Source organism: Symphalangus syndactylus, chromosome 17 (assembly GCF_028878055.3).
Source record: "Symphalangus syndactylus isolate Jambi chromosome 17, NHGRI_mSymSyn1-v2.1_pri, whole genome shotgun sequence".
NCBI classification, from domain to species: Eukaryota; Metazoa; Chordata; class Mammalia; order Primates; family Hylobatidae; genus Symphalangus; species Symphalangus syndactylus.
Window position 1 is genome coordinate 69,289,896 of NC_072439.2, and position 19,920 is coordinate 69,309,815.

General features: G+C 37.0%; 1 protein-coding gene across 7 annotated transcripts in view; it reads right to left on the reverse strand.

Moving 5' to 3' along the window:
- PDCD10 (programmed cell death 10) overlaps positions 1–19,920 on the reverse strand; it is a 51,635-nt gene that overhangs the window by 8,187 nt on the left and 23,528 nt on the right. For all 7 annotated transcript variants that reach the window (XM_063620444.1, XM_063620445.1, XM_063620442.1 and 4 more), the window contains 3 exons: positions 13,007–13,060; positions 5,181–5,298; positions 3,774–3,900 (listed from right to left, as the gene is read on the reverse strand). In XM_063620444.1, coding sequence (XP_063476514.1) covers positions 3,774–3,900; positions 5,181–5,298; positions 13,007–13,060 — 299 coding nt within the window. The remainder of the gene's footprint in view (positions 1–3,773; positions 3,901–5,180; positions 5,299–13,006; positions 13,061–19,920) is intronic.

A 19,920-nucleotide genomic window follows, 5' to 3' on the forward strand; every position in this document is an offset into this window, starting at 1 on the left:
AAAATACAAAAAATTAGCCGGGCACGGTGGCGGGCGCCTGTAGTTCCAGCTACTCCGGAGGCTGAGGCAGGAGAATGGCGTGAACCCGGGAGGCGGAGCTTGCAGTGTGGCGACATCGCACCACTGCACTCCAGCCTGGGCGACAGAGTGAGACTCCGTCTCAAAAAAAAAAAAAAAAAAAGATGGCATTGATTATATAAACCTATTTCGATGATCTGAAGCAAAATCTGCTGCAAATATTATTTTAAATGTCAAATCTTCATAGAAATGTATCATGGCTCATCAACAAGTACACAATTATCAAAGCAAACAAAAACTTACCAAATTATTTGAAAACTTTAGAAATAAATAGTCTAAACAACCAAGTTTGGGATCACTGACAATTTATCCTTTTACAGGCCAAACATGTTTACTTTAACTATACAGGGTGAGTATCCCTTAAACAAAATGCTTGAGACCAGAAGTCTTTAGACCCGGGGATGAAGCCCAAGTATAAACATGAAATTCATTTATGTTTCATAAAGTGCATTCATATATGCATATATTTTGTGCATACAACAAAGTTTTGATTGTGTTTTGACTACAACCCATCCATCACATGAGGTCAGACATGGAATTTTCCACTTATGGTGTCATGTCATGGTGCTCAAAAAGTTTTGGATTTTGGAACATTTAGAATTTGATATTCAAATTAGGGATGCTCAACTTGTACTAGATTAAAAATAAAACTCCATAAACAGTTGATTACCTTCCTCCTTCACATATTAAAAGTAGAAACGGAAGCTGGGGCTTTCCTATAGGAAAGTAAAATACAAAACCCTTAGGCCGGGCGTGTTGGCTCACACCTGTAAATCCCAGCACTTTGGGAGGCCAAGGCAGGCAGATCACAAGGTCAAGAGATCAAGACCATCCTGGCTAACACAGTGAAACCCTATCTCTACTAAAAATACAAAAAATTAGCCAGGCATGGTGGCAGGCGCCTGTAGTTCCAGCTACTCGGGAGGCTGAGGCAGGAGAGTGGCATGAACCCGGGAGGCGGAGCTTGCAGTGAGCCGAGATGGCGCCACTGCACTCCAGCCTGGGCGACAGAGCAAGACTCCGTCTCAAAAACAAAAACAAAACAAACAAACAAAAAAACCCTTAGTGTTTGTTGCTTGTGACACAGACTTTGGCTATTCAATTAAAAGCCTTTTTTATATTCCTGGCCCTTAATTATTGTCAAAGAGTAGGGTCATTCCTTGATAGCTGGGTTGCATACCTATCACGAACCATTATTTTCTATGGGACATATTCTTCTCTTCATGTGACTCAAAAGAGAGTATCCAAACTAGCTAGGTATCCAAACAAGCTAAAATAGCATTTCTCAATGTGAATGACAAAGAATACTATTTTCAAAAGATGAATGTTTTCTTTTTCTTTCATAATTGAGATTTCATCAGTTGTGTTGAGGATCAGTACATAGACATTTCAACTTGTACACAATTCTGAACATATGTACTGCAAAATCTAAAAAGCCACATATTATTATTCTTTAAAGTTATTCCAGTGACTTTCCAGCTTACAATTGAGGCAAAATTTCCTTAAAAGGCTATCAAGTACCAGTACCTTCAAATGTTGATAAACTGTCACATACGTCCCACCAATTCACAACTTAATAGCATATACACTATATACTTTAATCTTTCATAGCAGATTAACAAAGTTATTAGAAAAACAGGACTACCATGACCAAAGATGCTACAGAGTGCACACAATTCTGATACGGAGAGCCAGGCTCAAGGAGTGGTTTGCCCAAGGAAACAATTCCACTAAAAAACAACATGAAGAGAAGTAATTTAAGGCCAGGTGTGGTGGCTCACTCCTGTAATCTCAACACTTTGGGAGGCCAAGGCAGGAGGATCACTTGAGCTCAGAGGTTAGAGACCAGCTTGGGCAATGTAGGGAGACATGGTATCTACTAAAAATTAAAAAAAAAAAAAAAAAAAAAAGAAATTAGCTTGCTGTGGTGGTGTACACCAGTAGTCCTAGCTACTCTGGAGGCTGAGGTGGAAGGACTGCTTGAGCCCAGGAGGTTGAGGGTGCAGTAAGTTATGATCACACCACTGCAGTCCAGCCTGGGTGACAGAGTGAAGTAATTAAAAATGTTCAAGACATTAAATGCAGGACTGTGACTCCACTTTGCCATTTAGTATGCTTTATATTATGGGATATAAAAACTAACCACCCATCTATGGAATGTTAAGCTGACACCCACAACAGTCAAGGCTTCCCATAATTCAATATCCAACATTATTTTCTCATTGTACCAAAAAATAACCAGCAAATTAAATTATTTCACCTCTTTAAAAAAAGAAAAAAAAAGGATTTACACTTAAAAAATGGGATGTGGTGGAATTCCCTCCTTAAATGTTTCTAGAGCTACTAAAAAACATGCATTTACAACATAGTTGATAAAAATATTCCCCTGGATTATGTAAGAAGAGAGACGGGGAACCACTGATAAGACATGGTATGTGATATTAATCAGACTGGGCTTCTTTCTCTCCTGCTTCAGAGGCTGGACTCTCTTCAGTTTTAGTATTTCTGTTTTCTGTAGGTAAATCTTTATTCTTAGCCACTTTGGCTTGTTTTCACTTTGCTACTCTTTTCTCTTTTGTTTGCACTCCTTTGCCTGAAGATTTATCCTTTCCTGCTACCTTTTGGGGCTTCAATTTCCACTACTGAAAGAGCAGGTTTAGCTGACAACCACATCAATCTCCTTTTGGGCTCTTCCTTCACTGTCTTATCAGCTGAGCTGACCGTCCTCTTGGGCATCCTGGAAGTGGGGAAGGTGCATATCGGATGCATGTGGGCCATGGCATGCTGAGGGCCTTCACGAAGCTGGGCTGCCTGGCTGCTGCCACTCCTCCCACTGCCCAAGCTCGAAAAGATGAATGTTACTATTTATTCCAAGTGAGTCTCCTTAGGTTCTTCAAAGTTACCACATATGTCACAGCCTCTTCCAGAAAAAGACTTGCGCTAAATCTTTTCTTCCCAGCAATATCTACCTATGGTTTCACCAAAACCATGCATTGATAGTGACACTGCAAGTATTCCCAGCTTTCTTTCTTTTTTATCCACTGAGGCTGAAGAAAATTATCAGACTCTCTAGTTTAAAGATACTTATGTAGGGATTATGTTTTCACTCAATCCCCTACCCTCTCACCCCTCACTGTACTCCAGAAGAGAGTGTCCCTGGTCTGAGAACTACTGCTCTAGGATGACCCTTCTTGCTGCTGCTCACCAGCCAGCCTTATGGCCCCATGCGTATTCTTGGTCTTATTTAACCTATATCCCGCAAAGGCAAGGATTTAGAGGCTATTTGGTCAGTCTTAGAAAACACTACTCATGCCTAAGAGTACATTACTTACCTTAATGACTGCTGCCATTTCTGAAATAAAAACAATTTTGGTATCTCTTACTACCAATCTCTAGGATATATCCAGTTTCTCTATTCATTTATCTGACATTTATATCTTCCCATCATTTATGTAGTTCAAACTACATTCCAGTTTACGCACATTTCATTATTGTTTTTAAATTAAACATTCTAAAAAATGTTATACTCTGAAACCAAATGCCATAAAGTTAATAAAATGTGGTATTTAAAAATTTGAGATTTTATTTCAAATAAGCATTTCAAGTTAATGTCATACCAAAATTTAAAAATGTAGATGAGTAGTTCCTTGGAAGTACTTTTAAGAAAAGAAGAAACAAAACAAATAATTGCTTACTTGATTGTCTGCAGAAACCTCACTCTGTCATTGATCTCATCTGGGATCTTACTGAGAATTTGTTTAAGTGCTCGTGCCTTTTCGTTTAGGTCTTGGAATTCTGGCTCTGGTCGTTCAATCATATACTCTGATAAAATAAATACATAATAAAAAACATCCTGCGACTCTCTGCCAAATTCATCACATCTAAGAATTTCCAATGTTGGTCAAAGGCAGATGGGGGAGGTGAAAGACCAGATAATCAGGAAAGACAAGGTTGCAAAGCAGAATTCATTAGCGTTCGACTTAGTCCAGTAACAACAGCAGGGCTCCCTTCAAGTAAAGTATCACAAAAAGAAAGAATAAATATTTTCAATTTGGGATAAAAGGAAATCCCATGAAATCTTAAAAAAAAAAAAAACAGATTTAAAAGGGAGGCTTAAGTTCATCACTACTCTGACATTACATTTCCCAAGGAAACCTTAAATTAAATAATGAGTGTCATAACTAGTGCAAAGGTAATATATACTTGCCAATTAGAAAGATTAAAAATTTAAAACCCCTATATTTAATATACATTGCTTCATTATATTAAAACCCCAAATAATCGAATAAAATCTTCTACACATTCTTGAAATCTCACTTAAAAACAAAAACACCAGCACAAATCCAACACACGGGCTGGGATCACAGAACACCAATTTTGGAAAGGAGACTTCACCAGATTCACTGTAGACTTGGAAGCATTACAACTCTATCAATTCATCAATATATTATGGCCTAATGGGCTGCAAATGCTCAACTCTAAATAATGATAAGGGCTTTCTTATAATCATGGAATCAGTTAAAATACCTGCTTTTTGTTCTTCCTTAATAATTATGGGAAATTATATGTCCACATTTTTCTAAATTAGTGGGAAAACTGCTACTGAACTTAAGTAAAACCAATGTCTAAATAATTTCAAGTAAAAAAAATAAGAAAAGCAAAAAGGATGGTTATATTGTTCTCTTAAATCTGTGCTTGAAAAACAGATGCTGTACTAAAGTTAAAAAAACAACCAAACAAAAACCTCACTACTTTCAAACTGTTGTTTGCTTAAAGTCAACATATTCCAAATAGCTTATCTTTTAGTAAAACTGAAACTCACCAAACATAAAGGGGGGAAAAATTAAAGCATGAAGCATAAACAAAGTTCAAGTAATTAAATCTCACAAATATAAAAAGCAAGAAAAACCATTTTTCTATTTTATCTACATTAGCTTCCACTATCACCACCACCACCACCACCACCACCACCATCATCATCATAAGTGAAGGGAGGGAGGGAAAACAGTAGGGAAGGAAGATCCTTTAGTCAAATAGTAATGATTTAGAGGAAGTGCTATTCAACAATTGCATAACTTAAACAAGGTTCTTCTGTCTGTTACCTTCTACATCATCAGCTGCCATACGAAGAAGGGACTCCGTGAAGTTAACTTCTACGCTTTTTTTCTCTAAAATTTTCATAATGATGTCTTGTGTGAGACCTGGATTTTCTTTTTCAGCCTATAATAAACAGAAAACTAGTTTTGAAATACAGATAAGGAATCAACATTTTAAAGCCAAAGTTTAATTGTTTAGAATCTGCTGGGAACGTCTTACACTGATAACTTTTAAGGGCAGAAATCTTTGTAAAGCAGGTGTCATGATAGCATTCCCTAAGGCTTTGTTAGAGCTTGTGCATCCGACTCTTCACTACGACTAAGGTTCCATTTTCCATTTGAACAGAAAGAACTTAGTATTTTCTACTCTTCTTTATACTCTTTTGCAATTGAACTAATAACAAAGATAGAAATAAGGATTATATATGTTTTAGTAATCCATCAAATTGCTATTCTCATTACTTTAAATATCTTGAGAATTTAAGCTTTTTTTAATGTGCTAATACTGAAACTCAAGGATCAAGTAATAACTCATCTGACTAGTGTTTTGCATATTCTTTCCATTTATATTTAGAGAATGCCAGGAAAAACAAAAAAGGATTTATTTTGAAGGTTTTACTGAACCTATGTAATAATACCTTAACTATTTTCCCATACAATGATTTTCATTTCCTATTTTATTTTTGTAGCAAGAATATTTCCTTCACTGGTTTCTAGAATATCATTAAACCTTTTACTACCTTTTGAGCTTGTTTCATTGAGTTTGCATTGGTTCTATGTTACTTAGACTCCCCAGGACACTAAAATTTTCTAGCCATTTCAAGACTGGGCATAGAGTTCTGAGTTTACCAAAGCCAGAGTTAATTTTCAGATTTCAGTTTTTCCCAGTAAATTCTGTAATCACACTTGATGTTTGTTTCCTGTAGGATGCCTGCCAATTTTAATCATTATGCTGATGATTTTCTTTCCTTTTTGCCCTAATATTAAACAGCAAAATAGGAACACAATTTACGATCTTAATCAGATGGCAATCTTTTTGTTTCCTTATGTGTCAAGCACACTTAACCTCTGCCTCTTCAATTCCATTGATTATCACTGCAGATACAGTTTTCTTCTCTTCCTATTGCTCTTTCCATTATAACATCTTGTTTCTCATTAGATCTCAAGTATCAAAAACTGAAGGGTTGTGGGATGAAATGAGAAAAGAAAATACTCGCATTTATCCCAATCTTCGGATCATTTTAAATGCTGTCAAATACTATTCAGGAAAATCATTCTGATAGATGATTAATAACAATAAACTGTGTTTGACTGAATCCTGTTTCTTTTATAGCCTATGTTGACTTTTCCTTCCATGGATATATATTTTTAAAAGAATCTACTTTTTAGCCAGGCATGGTGGGGTGTGGCTGTGGTTCCAGCTACTTGGGAGGTTGAGATGGGAGGACTGCTTGAGCCCAGGAGTTCGTGGCTGCAGCGAGCTATGATCATGCCACTACACTTCAGCCTGTGATATAGAATAAGACCTCGTCTTAAAAACAAAACAAACAAAAAAAAACTGTGTTTTTTAAAAAAGGAGTTTCCTTTATAACATGTCCAAATATGGCTTAAGATGTGTTGTTATAGCATTAATGTGAACTGCCACAAAATTACATATAATGTAGCATTCATAACAATACTTTATCTTATCTAGCAATAAATCTTCCTACATAATGTATTATCTTGGGGAGAGGGGGAGCATTCTCTATGTGCTTGTAGGGGATGAAAAAAAGAAAAGCATATATCTGATTAAGTTATAATAAAGTACTGAAAGGTTTAAATGCTGAAAGTCTGAGAATAAAGTTTTCAATACCAAGCTGGTCTGGGACCCCAAAATGCTAAAGCTAGAGCATTACAAAAGTCTCACAAAGGTCCCTAACTTTCTCAGTTTTCAGTGCCCTTGGTGACAAAAGATAAACCTCACAGTACTGTTTATTAAATACTTAGGTCCAAACAACTTAGTAAGTATAGTGTCCTAACTACTTAGCCTTTAAAAAAAATACACATAAATTGAAAAAACCAATTTTTACTCCGTTCTTAAATAACTGTCGTCACTAATTACTGGGATGTGTATGCCTACTGGGCACTTCATAATTTCTCAAACACTGGACTTAGATTGGACCTTGTCCCTCTCATTTCCTCTTGCAGCTATACTTTTTTCTGGTACTTCTGTTAGATCATAGCACTGGCCAAAAAGTCCAGCTTCTCAATGATCTAACACCAATGAAAGCAGTGAAGGACAATCCAATATGCTGAATTACAATCCATCTCAATCTAGGAGTCCATGCAGTGTCAAACAGATGTTGAGTATCACTGTACACCTTCACAATTTTAAAATACTTCGTGGCACCCCTCTGAATTTGCTATGGGCCACCAGGTACCTCAGTACATAGTTTGGAAGGAGTAGTCTTAGTACCTCCTGGCTAAAAACCTGGTTAAGCTAATTCTTATTTCAAAAGCTTCAATTTACCAAATGGCTCTGATTGACAAAATGAATAAATCTGATCTTAAATCAGAGAGACAATCTACAACTCTAGGTTTTCCCTCAGAATACATGAACCCTGTAGGGTGTCTAATCTTTGTAAAGAATCCAGCTGTAAGAAAAAAATAAACCGAAGGGCAGTAACATACACTCTTGTGGATCAGTGATTCTCAACCTGGAAGATGGACAACCAATCGGAACCTCTCAGAGAAGATAAGGGGGAGAGGGAATCAAGTAGAATATAGCTGACCCTTGAAGAACTGGTTTTAACTGCTCAGGTCCATTTACATGCAGATACTTTTCAATAAATATATAGGAAAATTTTTGGAGATCAGCAACAATTTGAAAAAACTTACAAACTGAGTAACCTATAAGTAGTGAAAAAAATAATAAAAACATTTGTTATGTATGCATAAAATATAGGTATCCACTAGTCTATTTTAGTATTTACTATCATAAAATAGATACAAATTATTAAAAAGTTAAAACTTATCAAAACTCACACGCACAGACTGTACATGATGTTACTTGCGGTTAAAATAAATATAAACAAATACACAGATGCAATATTAAATCATAACTGCACAAAATTAACTGAAGTACATATGTATATGTAATAATTTTGAAGCTACCTCCTGTTGCTATTGGTGAGTTCAAGTATTAGTAAGTATATGATTAAAACGCCATGTGACTCTCTCTAATCATCTCCATGTGAACAATTCATCTCTCCAGCAAACTGCACATCCCAGTACAAATACCTCCCAGTCCTCACATATTTTTTTCATCGTATTTAGTGCAATACTCTAAACATGGAATAATACCATGGGACCCAACAAAGTGCCACTAGTGATGTTGGAAGTGTGCTCAAGAAGCAAAGTCATGACATTACAAGAAGGTGAATTGCATGATACTGAATTGCTTGAATACAGCCTAAGACTCACTGTAAGAAAAAAAAAAAAAGGAAATTCATGAAACGAAGCCACTGTTGCAGCTACATCAGCAGGTACAAAAATCTTGCATGTTTTGTGAAATACCTTTTTGTCTGTTGAAAATGCAGCTTTTATGTGGGTGCAGGATATCTATAAGAAAGGCATACCTATAGACCCTAATATGATTCAAGAAAAAGCAAAGTCATTCTATGACAACTTAAAGCAAAAGGAAAGTCTAAAGCTGAAGAATTTAATGCCAGCCAAGGATAGTTTGATAATTTTAGAAAGAGGTTTTGCTTTAAAAATGTCAAGAAAACAGGAGACCCAGATTCTGATGACCAAGAGGCAGCAAATAAGTCCCCACACACCCTTAAGAAAATCTTTGAGGAAAAAAATATCTGCCTGAAAAGGTTTTTAATACAGATCAAAGTGTCCTATTCTGAAGGAAAAAATAGCCACAAAGAATATTTATTAGTAACGCAGAGAAGTGAGCACCAGAACTTAAGGCAGGAAGGGATACGACAACTCTACTGTTCTGTGCAAATGAAGTTTGGTTTATGATCAGGACTGTCCTTATTTATAATGCTGCTAAACCCTCGAGCCTTGAAGGGAGAAGAAAAACATCAGCTTCCAGTCTTGTGGTCGTACAAGAAGACCTAGACAAAGAGAACCCTTGTTCTAGACTGGTACCATCAGTGCTTTGTTCCTGCAGTTAGAAAGCATCTTGGCAGTAAGGGACGGTCTTTTGAAGTTCTTCTGATTGTGTATATATGTCTATAGAGATACCTATATATCTCTATATAGACAGATCTACAGATATCAGATATATAGAGAGATATCAGATATATATATATAGATATCAGAGATACCTACATATACATAAACACACATATATATGTATATGTAGATTTAATTAGAGACAAGGTCTTCCTATGTTGCCTAGGCTGGTCTTGAACTTCTGGCCTCTGGCCTCACACTTCGGCCTCCCAAAGTGTTAGGATTACAAGGCACGGGCCTCTGCACCTTGCCTTTCTTTTATTATTATTGTTGTTCAAAAAAATTCTTCTGATACTGGATAATGTCCCTTGCCTCCCAGAACCCCATGAGTTCAACACTGAAAGGCATCAAAGTGGCCTACTTGTCCCAAAACACCAACCTCTAAATCAGCCTCTACATCACGGGATCAAGAACCTTTAAGGCTCATTATACATGGAACCATAAGGCCTCTACGGAAAGGGCTGTCAACAATCCTAAGTAGAAAGAATACCATGAAAGTCTGGAAGAATTACACCATTGATGCTACTGTTGTTATAGAAAAACCCATGGAGCCTAAAACAATAAATTTCTTCTGGAGAAAACTATGTCCACATGTCGTGCATGACTCCACAGGATTTACAACAGAGCCACGGAAATCATGAAAGAGATTGTAGATATGGCAAAAAAAAAAAAAAAAAAAAAAAAATGGTAGAGGATGAAGGGTTTCAAGATATGGATATCAGAGAAATTTAAGAGCTAATAGACAATGAGGAAGAAGACAAAGGAGTGCCAGAAAACAAATGGACATTAGACAATCCAGCAGAAGAGTTCCGATTATTCAAGGCTGCTTTATGACATGGAACCTTCTCTGATATGAGCACTGAAACTAAAGCAAATGTTGGAAGATTGGTACTGTACAGAAACATTTTTAGAGAAATGACAAAGCAAATAAGTCAGAAATTAAACATATTTCTGTAAAGTTACACTAAGTGTGCCTGCCTCTCTTGCCTCCCCATTCACCTTCTCTACTTCTGACATTCCTGAGCTAGCAAGACCAACCCCTTCTCTTCTTCCTCCTCCTCAGCCTATTCAATGTGAAAACGACAAGGATGCAGACCTTATGATGATACACTTCCACTTAATTAATAATAAATATATTTTCTCTTATGATTTTCTTAATAACATTTTCGTTTCTGTGACTTTAAGAATACAGTATGTAATATATAGGATACACAAAATATATGTTAATCAACTGTTTCTGCTACCAGTAAGATGTTCTGGTCAACAGTAGGCTTTTAGTAGTTAAGATTTTTGGAAGTCAAAACTTATACTCAAATCTTCAACACTGCAGGGGGTCAGCACCTCTAACCTCCACACTGTTCAAAGGTTAACTGTATATACATTAAAATATTCAATAGTATTATCTTGGGAAAAACTCTTTTAATCCTCTTCTTCCTCCAAATAACAAAAACTATGATGAAAATTATTGTTGTTGCGGACCAATAATTGGAAGTATGAATATAAAAGATTTTATGACTGGTGAGGTTTCTTTCATCTTTTTCAAAAGTTGTAATTTAAAAAATACAAACATCTTTACATTTTTAACACATGTCCTCCTTCAATTTCACTTGAAATGTAACAAACTAAATGTGATCATTAAAAATACATCAGTGCATTACTTTGTTTTCTTCCAAAATAAATATCTATGCCATGGACAACAAACTTTATCCATGGATCAAACCACATCTATCACGGTCACATAATTGTACTTAAGTGTTAGATAATTAGCTTATATGTTAGGATGTTACCAGAAAAACCCTCATGAAATTTATTATTTTATTTTATGAATGTCATTGAAGATACTATCTACTCCTTCGGACAGGGTCTTCTTCTCTCTGTTCTTGGCATTGGAAAAGCTGAAATATTGACTTTTCTCTTAGCAATACTACTGTACAGATTACTTTTCCTTCTTCTTTTGGCCACAAAGATGCTTAAGACAGCATCATGCCTCCCTAATGACCAAATATACCACTTCAAAGCCAAACTGACACTCAAAGAAGAAAACAACAACAATAAAAAAAAAGAAAATGATTATGGTGTTGCTTCATTAACCCAATGATTTGGCAGGATGCAATTTAATGAAGCTACTAAATATATATATGTACTCACCTTGAATCACAGAATATTAAATCAAAAAAGCTCTATTCTAACATATGTAATGTAGATTATTATGGTAATATGAGATACCTAGTGACATGACCTGTGCTACCAGAAAAGAGTATTATCAATAAACTTGTGTGACATGGAAGAAATCAAGCAAAATGGGTTTATAGTTTCAACTCCAATTAAAATATAAATGTCTTTCACATTTAAACATTAAAATACTTTACCGAAAACACAGGTTATTTAAGCTACTGATGGGAAGGAATACAAAAATAAAAATTAAAGTTTTGGGCACCATGATATATATTTAGGATGGAGGACCAGATAAAAGTTTTATTAAAGAATGCATTCAACATGTATGGTAAGTCTCTAGAGTAGGGCTGTACAACAGAAATGTAATATCAGCAACAACTATGAGCTACCTATGTAATATTAAGTGGCCACATTTTAAAAAAAGTAAAAAGACACAGGTAAAATTATTTTAATAGTACATCCAAAATATTATTTCAACATGTAATCATTATAAAATACTTATTACTAATCTAGTTTACTTTCTTTTTCTTATATGAAGTCTTCAAAATCTGTGTGTATTTTAACTTGGAACATATCTTGATCTGACCTAGTCTTATTTTAAATGCTCAAAAGCAATATGTGGCTAGTGATAACCCACTGAACAGCTCAGGTCTAAAGACAAGGAAAACATTTATTTTGAGTAACTTAACTGTATATCCTCAAAGTATATTCAATTCACCATATTTGAAGTTATTACTTTCCCACTGAAAAACGTTTATTAGACTCATGTTCTATAATTAAACAACAGAAAGAATACCTTTTCAAGTTACACTTTTACAAATACTTTTAAATTTTTACTTTGAGACAGGATCTTCCTCTGTTACCCAGGCTGGATCACAGCGGCATGATCATGGCTCACTGTAACCTCAAACTCCTGGGCTCTAGCAATCCTCCTGCCTCAGCCTCCTGAGTAGCAAGAATGACAGGCATGCACCACCATGCCTGGCTAATATTTTTATTTTCTGTAGATACAGGGTCTCGCTATACTGCCCAGGCTGGTCTTGAGCTCCAGGTCTCAAGTGATCCTCTCGCCTCAACCTCTCAAAGTGTTGGGATGACAGGCATGAGTCACCACGCCCAGCCATATAAGTTTTCAAAAGGTCAAATAACAGAAAAAAAAAACCTCAAATATATAATCTACAGCTAAGGAGAGAACTCTGAAAAACTCAGTTTCAAAAGCACAAAGTGATGAAAAGATGAATGCTAACGAAATAACATTTGTTCTAGTTCATCTTTTGGAAGTGTTTTAAGCTTTATGGCATACAGTAAAACAGGCATAAGATGGCTAAAAAGGCTTTCCCTAAAAGAAAATAAACTGGCAACTATCACATGTACTTATATTTACAAAGAACATACACTTTAATAATCATAGTAAATTATTTGCACCTCACCTTAATGAAAGCGGCTCTCAGTGTCTGGGCTGCAGACAGATTTACTCGTTCTAGCTGCAATAAAAATTTTAAATTATTATGAATATCAACTTTCTTGGAAAAAGCACATTTCTGAGATTCCATTCTGTAGCAATCACATGAACACATTAAACATTTAATCAACATTCTTGTTAACAATTGTACATTACCGTAATTCTTCAATTAGGCTATCAAAATTTTCAATGAAAAAATATGTCCTTAATTTTTTATAAAAAAATTAAAAGCAACCCATATGCTTTTAATTTTTATATCAAATATGTTACGTTTATAATTTCAAAAGATTAATATCCTTACTACACACGTTAATTCAGTTTTCAGCGAACCAAAGGCACAGAACTTCATAATTTCATAAAAATAATTCCATTTGTAAAGAGTTAACTGCCAGGCTTAAAAAACGTAGCTTCTATTAAATTCTGATTTTTTCAGTCCTTAAGGATTGAGCTAGTTAACTCAATAAAACTCAATTGTATATATTTTTTACTTGGGACAATATTAAATTGGAAACAACGTAACCTATATAGATTTTTACCAAGTAGAATATTTCTACACAAATCTTATGAACATATATCATATTATGCAATAAAGTCTTCCCTTGAGGCAACAAAAGTGTAAGTTTTGCTTCAGAAATCTCCCGTATGGGATCTCTAACACGTTAAATCAATTTATTTTCTAAACAAGACAGTTACAAATGCCAAGAATCTTATCTCCCTACAAATTACTAACTTTAAGCACAAAGCAAAAGCAACAGAATCTGACAAGGTAATTTATCTGCCAAAAAACAATGAACCATTTAGCTTAATATTTAACATGACTTCTAACAAATCTTGTAAAATATAATATTGCCTCAGTAGATAAAAAAGAAGGCATAAAGAGCCCAGTAAACAAATGTAGAAAGAAATAACTATATAAGTAGTTCATCATTAACAAAGATATGTTTCCAAAAAATGAAAAGTTTCCTACTTCCAAGGAATTAATATAATTATAGTGACTATTACTAAGATTAAAATAACAATATAGCTCATTAAATCTCAAGTTCTTGTTATTCAAGAGAGGCAGGGACAGACATAAAGAATGAATGTTTTCATTTTGATAGGAACCCATTTCCTTACTTAGGTTTACACCACACTCTGACCTCTTTTAAAAAGGTCTGAGTCAGCTGTGTGCCTTCAAGTATCAGCGTTATTAGTTCATTCTGTATAGCCCTGAATGGCATGTAAAAGGATTCAGACAAGTAAAAGTGCCCAGAAAGTTCATGAAGCGCTAACAAGATTATCTGAGATAGATATCAGCATCTCTAGATTTCTAGACTCATTTTAATTACGTGAACCTTACAAAAAGAATAAGTCACAGAAGGTCAGACATACACTAAATCAAAAATCTATGAGCTGAGAAGCACTTCACCAAAATTCTGCTGGGAGTCACTTGGAGATACACTGCAGTCATGCATCGCTTAATGATGGGGATGGATAGGTTTTGAGAAACATGTCATTAGGTGATTTCATCATTATGTGGACATCACAGAGTGTACTGACATAAACCTACAGGGATAGCCTACCACACACCTAGGCTGTATGATACAGCCTACTGTGTCTAGGCTACAAACCTGATGTTTACTGAACTGACTACTATAGGCAACTATAACACAATGTATTTATGTAAGCATAAAAGAGGTAATGTGTTGCGCTACAATGAACAATGGCTTTAACATCACTTGGTGAGAGGAATTTTTCTGCTCAATTATAATCTTATGGGACAACGATCATATATGCCATCCATCTACCACTGACCGAAATGTTATGTGCCACATGACTGCATATACCCATAGGCCTTACAATAAAGTCAAAAGGCTTTCTTACTCATATGTTATTGATATATTCATGGTGTCCAGGACAGTACCAGGCATGTATCTATGGTTTGAACTGAATTTAATCTCTTACCCATAAATTTATCTAAACTGTTCTTAAATCTATTGATAATTTCAGCCTGTACTAGTTAGGTAGCAAGATATGTTATCTTCTTCTCCATTTTACAAAGGAAGAAACTCAGTTTGACTCTGAATCCTGTATACAAGCCACTAATGCTACCCTGACTCCCTGTACTCACTCTTCCAGACTGGAGTCCACCCTGTCACTGAATCTCTTCAACCTGGTTCTTTAAGTACTGACATATTCTTGAGTTCCTACCATGTACTTGAGTTCCTACATGTACAACGTAAAGCAGCTATATGAAAAGTGGAGTGACTGCCATCAGTTGAAGCAGAAAGGAGTCTTTATAAACATGGGATTTGAACTGATCTTTAAAAAGTGTGTTCCGGCCTCTTAAAATCATCCTCCTGGGGAGTTCTCCCACTCAGAAATTTCTTCAGGGTTGGTAACACATGGAATGTAATGATTTCACGTAAATTTAGAAAAGAAAAGAATTTCCACCTTGTTTTCAGTCTCTTTAGAGTCCAGCACTTTCTGGGCTTTAGGGATAATGTCTTTGGCTAGGGTAACTTTAAAGAATAAACACAGTAAAGCTGGGCATGGTGGCTCACGTCTGTAATCCCAGCACTCTGGGAGGCCAAAGCAGGCGGACCACAAGGTCAGGAGATCGAGACTGTCCTGGCTAACAAGGTGAAACCCAGTCTCTACTAAAAATACAAAAAAAATTAGCTGGGCGTGGTGGCAGGCGGCTGTAGTCCCAGCTACTCTGGAGGCTGAGGCAGGAGAATGGTGTGAACCTGGGAGGCAGAGCTTGCAGTGAGCCGAGATCACGCCACTGCACTCCAGCCTGGGTGACAAAGCGAGACTCTCCATCTCAAAAAAAAAAAAGATTAAACACAATAACCTTCTTAGTAGTAACTGACAGTGTATACACTGTATTTTGGGTCCCCTGAAGGAGGAATATATGACTGCACCTTGCATTAATGGATACTGCGACAGTGAGAAGCACTGCTTGGGCCTCAGTTATACAGTATGTCCATGTAACCAGTAAAGGAGAGAAAATAAGAGAATCAGAGCGAGAGAAAAGGTATGTAACATACTTCGTCTCTCCTAAAAGAGAAGTAAAAGTGCCTCCTGAAGCACATTTGGAGACAATGGATACGCTGGGTAAGCCTAACAGGAGGTCTTACCTCAACCCCCATTCTGCCTATTGTTTTGTGAACTCCTTCTGTAACTTACTGTTGATAGCCTTTAAGAACACTTACACTTACTGTCAACCACAAACCAGGCAAATTTACTCTGGTCCACTTATAAAAATATTTTAAAAGCTTCCACATAATTCAGATTCCATGGAGAGGACATTTCTTGTTTTGCTCTTTCCAAAAGTATCAGTTTCTTCTACACTTTTCTAGCATCAAGTTTCCTAAAACCATAATTTAAAAAAAAAAAGCTATTTAGCCCTTTGGTTACTCAAGTTTTAAAAGACTCTTGCTTTCACACTTTTGTGAAAGCTGTGTGTTTTGTTGTTGTTGTTTGTTTTAAAGGTCAAAATAATTAGATTAACTGGTTTTGAATTGTGTACGATCTACTTGCTTCCTCAAAATCAGGCAAGGTTTGATTTTTCCATGTTCACGCCCCTCTCCCTACTCGCAGTGAACAGAGATTGTTGATCTTATTTCTTAAAAAGAACTAAACTGGGCCAAGTTACAAGAATAAAAACTTCAAATACATCTCCTGCAATTCAAATAAAAATAAGGTGAGCCAGGTAAAAGTAAATAAGCTTGCTAGAAAGACAGAAGTAATGGAAGCAAGAAGTCACTTTTTAGTTTTTGAACTGTCACAGAGAAAGAAAATGCAATCAGCTGTATTTTGTACATGTGAAGTTCAACACACGCTTCTAAAAGAATCAGTTCTGTGGGCTGCCAAGCTGTCTGGCAAAAAAGGTAAGCAGAACCACCTGTTATAAAAATATTCTATTAAAACACTGCCTACAAGTATACAAAATTGTGACATATATGTGAAAGATTCCTTAACAACAATAACTAACACTTACTATATAAGTAGTACTATTTTAAACACTTTAAATCAACTTACTTATTTCACAGAGTTGCTGAGATAATGAAGTACACCACTGTTTATCCCCATTTTATAAATAAGGAAACAGATAAGATTAAATAGCCTACTAAGAAGAAGAGCAGTAATTCAAACCCAAAATGCTAATTATGATCACTTCCGGATGGTAGGATTGTAGATAAAATCTCTACCTGCATTGTGAAGAATGTTTACTATGCTCAAAGTTTGAGGTCTGGTTTATTTTATCTTAACAGGAAAAAAAAAAAAAAAAAAAACTAAGAGGGGAGGCGAAGCAAGATGGCCGAATCAAAGCCTCCATTACTGGTCCGCTCTGCAGGCATACCAATTTTACCAACTACACACAAAAAAGCACTGCCAAAGAACCAAAAATCAAGTGAGCAATCATAGTACCTAGTTTTAATTTCATATTGCTGAAACAGGCAATAAAGAGAGTGGGAAAGAACATCTTGAATCGCTGATGCCACCCCTCCCCGATCCCGCAATGGCAGCTGTGTGGCATGGACAAGGAATATGTGCACTTGGGTGGAGAGAGCACAGCAACTGGGAGACTTGGCATTAAACTCAGTGCTGATCAATCACGGTGGACAGCAAAAGTGTGCTGGGTTCAGCTAGCAGCCACCCACAAAAGGTAGCATTTGGACGTGACATGGTCAGAGGAGAATCACCGATCCAAGAGGTTGGAAATTGAGTAAGCCTTGCCACCAACCGCTAAAGTGCTCTAGAGTCTCAGATAAACTTGAAAGGCAGTCTAGGACACAAGGACTGCAATTCCTGGGCACATCTTAGTGTTGTGCTTAGAGCCAGTGGACTAGGACAGCATGTAACCAAGTGACCCACCAGACAGGGCGACCAAACCAAGGGAGTGGATGTGTCATTCCTCCCCCAATCCCAGGCAGCAGAGCTCACAGCAATAAGTGACTCCTTCCTTCTGCTTCAGGATAGGAAGGCAACAAGTAAAGGCAACAGGAGTGTGTCTTTTATCTTTTATGCCAGCTCAGTCACAGTAGGATAAGCAACAGGCAGAGTACTGAGACCCCATTCCAGGCCCTACCTCCTGGACGACATTTCTAGACACACCCTGGGCCAAAATGGAGCTCACTGCCCTGAAGGGAAGGATCCAATCCTGGCAGGATTCATCGCCTGCTGACTAAAGAGCACTCAGGCCCTGAATAACCAAGAGCGATACCCAGGTAGTACACTGTAGGCCTTGGGTGAGATTTAGACATGCTGGTTTCAGGTGAAACCCAGCAAATTCCTGGCTCATTGTGGTGGCTATGGTGAGAGACTCCTGTTTGAAAAAAGCAAAAGGAAATATAAAAGCGATTTTGTCTTATATCTTAAGTACCAGTTTGGATCTTGGGGTCCCCGAGTCCAGGCCTAGGCTTTTGGACAGCATTTCTAGACCTGTCCTGGCCCAGAGAGGAGCCCATTGTCCAGAAGAATGAAGCTCAGGCTCGGCAGCAATCACCATAGGCTGACTGAAGAGCCCTTGGGTTTTAAGTGAACATCAACAGTGGCCTAGCAGAACTCCCCATGTGCCAGTGACCACAGAGAGAGGCTCCTCTGTCTGTAGAAAGGAGAGAGAAGAGTGGGAAGAACTTTGTCTTGTGCTTTCAGTGCCAGCTTAGCCACAGTAGGAAAGAACACCAGGTAGATTTCTAAGGTTTTTGACTCTTAATTCCTGGACCCCAGACCGTATCTCCAGACCATCTGGGGCCTGGGGAACTTACCACACTGAAGGGAAGGACATAAATCTGGCTGGCTTCACTACCTGCTGATTGTAGAGCCACAGGGCCTTGAGTGAACATAGGCTTTAGCCAGGTAGTGTTTACAGCAGGCCTTGGGTCACACCCAGTGCTGTGCTAGCTTTAGGTCTGACCCAGTGCAATTCCAGAGGTGGTGGAGACAGGGGTGTCACCCCTCCCCCAGCTTCAGGAAGTTCAGCACAGAGAGATAGAAACTACATTTGTTCGGGAGAAAGTAAGGAAAAAGAACAAGACCCTCTGCCTGGAAATCCAGAGAATTCTCCCGGATCTTAGTCAACACCACCAAGGCGGTGGTATCTCTACAAGACTGAAGAACCACAGCATTACTGGGCTTGGGGCCCAAGTCCCTTCGAACACTTAGAAAGTCTTCCCAATAAAGATGGGCAAAAACAAGCCCAGACTGCAACGACTACAATAAATATCTAACTCTTCAATGACCAGACACCAACAAACATCCAGAAGCATCAAGACCATCCAGAAAAACATGACCTCACCAAACAAACTAAAGAAGGCACCAGGGACCAATCCTGAAGAAACACAGATATGTGACTTTTCAGACAGAGAATTCAAAATGACTGTGTTGAGGAAACACAATGAAATTCAAGATAACACAGAGAAAGAATTCAGAATCCTATCAGACAAATTTAACAAAGAGACTGAAATCATTTTGTAAAATTAAGCAGAAATTCTAGAGCTGAAAAATGCAATTGGCATACTGAAGAATGTATCAACCTCTTAATAGAATGCATCAAGTGAAAGAAATAATTAGTGAGCTTGAAGACAGGCTATTGAAAATGCACAGAGGAGACAAAAGTAAAAATAAGAATTAAACACTCCTACAAGATCTAGAAAATAGTCTCAAAATGGTGAACCTAAGAGTTATTGGCATTAAAGAGGAGGTAGAAAAAGAGATAAGGGTAGAGTTTATTCAAAGTGATAATAACAGAGAACTTCCTAAACCTAGAGAAAAATATCAATATCTAAGTACAAGAAGGTTATAGAACACCAAGAAGATTTAACCCAAAGAAGACTGTGTCGAGGCATTTAATAATCAAACCCCCAAAGGTCAAGGATAAAGGATCCTAAAAGC